This window comes from Copadichromis virginalis, linkage group LG3, assembly GCF_057382275.1.
Source record: "Copadichromis virginalis isolate Kocher_CV1m ecotype Utaka linkage group LG3, C_Virginalis_male_GT1.1, whole genome shotgun sequence".
NCBI lineage: Eukaryota > Metazoa > Chordata > Actinopteri > Cichliformes > Cichlidae > Copadichromis > Copadichromis virginalis.
The window spans coordinates 19,928,074-19,932,636 of record NC_140620.1 but is presented as its reverse complement, the minus strand read 5'-3'; the positions used below and the strand labels follow the sequence as shown (position 1 = coordinate 19,932,636).

Sequence of the window (4,563 nt, the reverse complement as noted above, 5' to 3'; positions counted from 1 at the left end):
ACATTCTGTCTCTCACAGTTGAAGTGTACCTCTGGTGCAAATTACTGACCTCTGTCATCATTTTAAGTGGGGGAACTTGCACAATCGGTGGCTGACTAAATACTTTTTTGCCCCACTGTATGTGTCGCTAACTGGTGATTCTAGGTGGGTCATGTATGTGAGGTAGGTGAGGTGCTTGAAGTGCACAGAATAAGCTGCTGTATGAGTGTGTGGTTAGTCAACAGCACTTTGAGCTGTCAGTGAGACAGAAAAGAACTTTATATATATGCAAGTTCATTATGTGTCTGTTTAATGGTGCAGACTGATGGTAGTTTGTACCTGTGAGCAGAAACACCAACAATGAAGGCTAATAATCCAACATTTGAATCTATTTATTCTGAGCTGACTGAGAGCCAGGCTAAAAATAAAAAATCATCACTGCTGTCTACATCGGACCCTGTGCTGATTAAAGTGAGAGAAGGTCAGTGAGCAGGTTTTCCATCAGGTTTTCCTGCAGTTTGATTCTTGGTTCAGTTTAAAGATTTGACTTTAGTTCAGATTACACTTTTGCTCAGTGTGTTTGTTCACTGTGGACTGATTCCAGATCAGATTATTCAGGAAACAACAGCAGACATCTGAAGACACTTTATTTACTAGATTTAAGCCCTAACAGTCCTTAAAAAAGTAAGTAACAGTAACCTAAGTAACAATCCTTAAAAAAAGAAAAGCAAAAGGACTGTAGAGGCATAAATCAGTATAATAAAAACTTGTTATTACAAGAATAAATGGAGTTGCTAACATCTGTTTTTAATTATTTTTTTGACCGACTTTAAATGAGCCCACACCCACCCAGGAAACATTAAAATAATGGAGCACTTCTCAGAGTCAACCTTTGTCATTGTGTGGGCGAGCCTGAGTAACTTTCCACAGCATCAGCTCCTCAGCTGCAATGAGTCCTCAGTTAGTTCACAGCCTCATGTTCCTGTGTATTTATCAGTGTGCATTACTTAGTCTGGACTCCGTACCTGGACTCGTCATTCCAAACCCTGCCATAGCCTTGCTTCTGGATTCAGCTGCTGCTTAATCTTTTTCAAACAAACTGCCATTCTCACCTGCCTGCCTCCCTGCACACCTATATTGGACTCAGCACTCGCCTGGACCTCGCCTCGCCTCCACCTCCAGCTAATCCCCGCCTGCAAACACGTAAGCCATCCCAGCTTGTCAAATGGGGAAACACTCACAACTCCTTGGACTGTTCTGATTTTCCTCTCCTATGTTTCAGTGCCCTGGTCTGCCAGTTTCCACCAGCCCCACTCCAGTCTCAGCAGTTTTTGTTTTCGCAAATCACTTGGAGCTTCCGGTCTTTGGTTCTGCGCCCGAGTCCATTCCACGCCACGGACCTCTGAGTCCTGACAACGGTCTAAACATCTGGAAAGTCCTGGAGGAAGAGAATGGCTGGACTCATCTGGATTCTGCTTTCTGCGTGCCTGCTGGGTTGTACCTCTCAAGGTAAGCTGTGGTCTGTGTACCAACTTTAATCAGTCTGCGTGAAGTTATAGGCTGTAATCAGTAATAAAAGTTTTAGGTGGAGTTTGTGTACAATTAGAATTTAACCACACAAACCTGGAGTAAATCAAAGTTAACTAAATAAGGAATTCAGGACTTTCGGAGTTACTGACATTTTTATACACAGTCCCTTGATTCAAAGCAGACATTGATTCAAAGTGTTGAAAATCACAATCAGCTCAGCTGCACCAAAACCCCCGAAAGAAGATAACTAAAGTGCACAGCTGCAGACTTTTTCCATGGTTGAGACAAACGACTTCACAAAGTCTAACAAAGTCAAAAACGCTCACGAGGAAGGAGGAGTATTATTATTAAGTCTAAAACCAAAAGATGCTGTTTATAATGGTAATACAGTCAAATTAAACTCTGTTTTAAATCCTCGAGGGTGTTTCTTGGTTGCGAACCTCTTTAGTTGTTCTGATCATAGAAATAATTCTCAAATAATCAGGCATTTTACATGTCTTCTTTGATTTGTCAGGCCTTCTGTCGAACTGGTCAGTGGATTTTCTTTTTTTTTTAAATAATCAATCAAATTCTGAATGTTTTGCTCGATTTACTAATAATCTTGTTTTTCCTTTTTTCCAGAAAAAACACTTTTTAACAGTTAAATTTAAAGGAAAATTCCCTGGATTGTCATTGAAACACATTATATTGTCCCAAATGCTGCTACCCAAGTGTTAACTGTACAGTCCATGTCCAGTGACCCTGATGCTTTCTGTTGAAGTAAACAGCTGTTTGAAACCTTTACCTCTCTGCTCTGTATAGTTTCTCTTTCAGGCCAGAAAAACGTCACAGCTGAGTCTGGACAGAACGTCACGCTGCTATGTCGAGCTCCAAACAACATCCAGACTGTTATGTGGAGAAGAGCTGACCTGGGAGATGACTATGTTTTTTTGTATCGGGATGAGATGAAAACTTTAGTGCGCCAGCATCCATCTTTTAAGGACCGGGTGGATCTAAAGGACAAACAGATGAAGGATGGAGACGTGTCTTTGATTCTGAACAATGTGACAATTAATGACGCTGGAAGATACGAGTGTCATGTCGTTGAGAAAGGAACAAGTGGTTTTAAGCTCATCAGCAACATCACCCTGAGAGTTGTTGATCCTCCAGGTGAGTGAGTAGAGTTGAGTGTGTGTGTGATCAGAGGTGAAGCTGCTTCCTGCTTGTTGATGTTTGTTTCTAAAGATGTTGTTGATGAGACTTTGTAGAAAGCAGCTGGTCTGAGTGATGTGATCAGAGTGCAGTAGATAATGTCTGACAGCAGTTTGAAGAGGAAATGGATTCTGTTCTGTTCTTCACAGCTGACACCTCACACCTGTTTCTCACCTGCAGGATCTGTTGGACTAATCGTTGGTGTGGTAGTTGCTGCTGCTGCCCTCGTTGTTGCTGCTCTTGCTGGATTTGTGATCTACATAAACCATAAAAAGGCAAAAGAAGTTCGTCTCAGACCTCTTGTCATTAAACAGTCTCCTGCTGCTGTTCCCACTTCCCAGTGTTGTCAGTGAACAGACACAGCTGGAACTTCACAATGAAACTGATTTGTGAAATGTCACCGACAGTTATAGGTTTTTGTTTAGCTGTTGACCTAGTGTGTGAGAGCAAAGAAAACATCGAATTTTGCTGTTTTATCATTTATTATCCAGTTATTGCTTCATCCAGATCACACAATATAATTCTGACTATGAATCACTTTGAATAATCTCAGCATTATTACAATATTCTGCTCTTTACACTGGATGTCTTTGCTGCAGTGTTCAAATATTCAACTTGAACAAAAACTCAGTGCTTCTGTTTTAATAGCTGCTCTGAAACTTGAACTTGATACACTTGAAGCTTTGCTGTCACACAGCCTGACGGAGACAATGTGGAAATCGCTTCAGCTTGTGAACAGATTAAAGTGAAATTAATTAACTTGACCGACTCAACCATCACTCTTCGTTTGTGTTCAGCAGCAGAAATGTGAATTTCAGAGATCAGAAGATTAGAATCAACAATAAGAACTTTTATACATTTTAATAATGTAATGTAAAATTGATCTCACCAGTGTTCACCAGCTTTGTTTTGATACCGAGATTGTTTACATTCCTTTTGGGTTTGTCATTTTCAAAGAGCAAGCTCAGGCAGCCTCGTTGGGGCTTAACAGGATAAACTTTAATCACTGAACTTTTGGAAAAGGGGTTGGGGGGAAATTCCATTAATTATATATGTACCTTGTGCGTTTTGGCAGTGCCAGGAGCTCTGCCATCTACTGCCATCTACAAGTACTGTATTGTACACAGGTATGAATAGACTCACGAGCCACAAAAGATTGAAGATTATTAATTTAAGGAAAATATGAATCTAATGAGGACTTATGAGCAACTGCTGTGACGTGTCTCTTTCATTGCTTGTTATTTAGTAAAAAAAATGCTTGCATGTAAAACTCGTAATCACAATAAAAGAATAAAAGCAGAAATGTGAAAATCATCTTCATCACTGCTGTTTCTGTTTTGGTTTCTTTCTTTCTGAAGAAGAAAGTATTTGTGCCTTTTTGAACATCAAACATTCATTTCATTGTGACACATCTTTACCCTGCTATAAAAAATCTGGTATATAATCAGGCTTCATGTCAGTCATCCACAGAATAAAGTCCTGATGCATTTTTGTTTGTCTGTTTCTTTCAGGTTGAATTTAGCTCATCACCCTGTAACTTTTAATGCTATGTGGGTGCACTCTGCAGCTCTGGCTGTTGCTGAGTGCAGTTTGTGACTGAGTGTGCAACAGAAAAAGAAGTGTTTAATTTTCAGTTAGGATCTAATGCACAGCTTTCTTATGTGTCAGGAACTGGCATCACCCTACGAAGCAGTATTGCTGCCATGCAGAGTGTGCACAAGTCATTGTTAGTCAAATGAAATTTGCACATTATATTTACACTGGTCACTTTAAATCAGAGCTAGAGGAAAGTTTGAAACAATTCGAAAGTCACACCAATAACCACCTTAACTCAAAAACACACTGGAATTCCCAGAAAACACT

The 4,563-nt window shown here is 40.1% G+C and overlaps 1 protein-coding gene across 1 annotated transcript; it reads left to right on the top strand.

Annotated features, from left to right (window-relative positions):
- The first annotated feature begins 1,224 nt into the window (after nucleotides 1-1,224).
- LOC146713277 (butyrophilin subfamily 2 member A1-like) lies at nucleotides 1,225-4,189 on the top strand. Its single transcript, XM_085446876.1, has 3 exons — nucleotides 1,225-1,488; nucleotides 2,311-2,658; nucleotides 2,881-4,189. The coding sequence occupies exons 1-3, from the start codon at nucleotides 1,431-1,433 to the stop codon at nucleotides 3,051-3,053; spliced, it is 579 nt and encodes a 192-aa protein (XP_085303002.1). The 5' UTR covers nucleotides 1,225-1,430; the 3' UTR covers nucleotides 3,054-4,189.
- The last annotated feature ends 374 nt before the right edge of the window (nucleotides 4,190-4,563 follow it).

Excerpts from the sequence above, each read along its gene's own strand:
- LOC146713277 (XM_085446876.1), top strand. The coding sequence starts at position 1,431 with ATGGCTGGACTCATCTGGATTCTGCTTTCTGCGTGCCTGCTGGGTTGT. Across the intron at positions 1,489-2,310 it reads GCTGGGTTGTACCTCTCAAG|TTTCTCTTTCAGGCCAGAAA; the intron begins GTAAGCTGTGGT and ends TGCTCTGTATAG. Across the intron at positions 2,659-2,880 it reads GAGAGTTGTTGATCCTCCAG|GATCTGTTGGACTAATCGTT; the intron begins GTGAGTGAGTAG and ends TCTCACCTGCAG.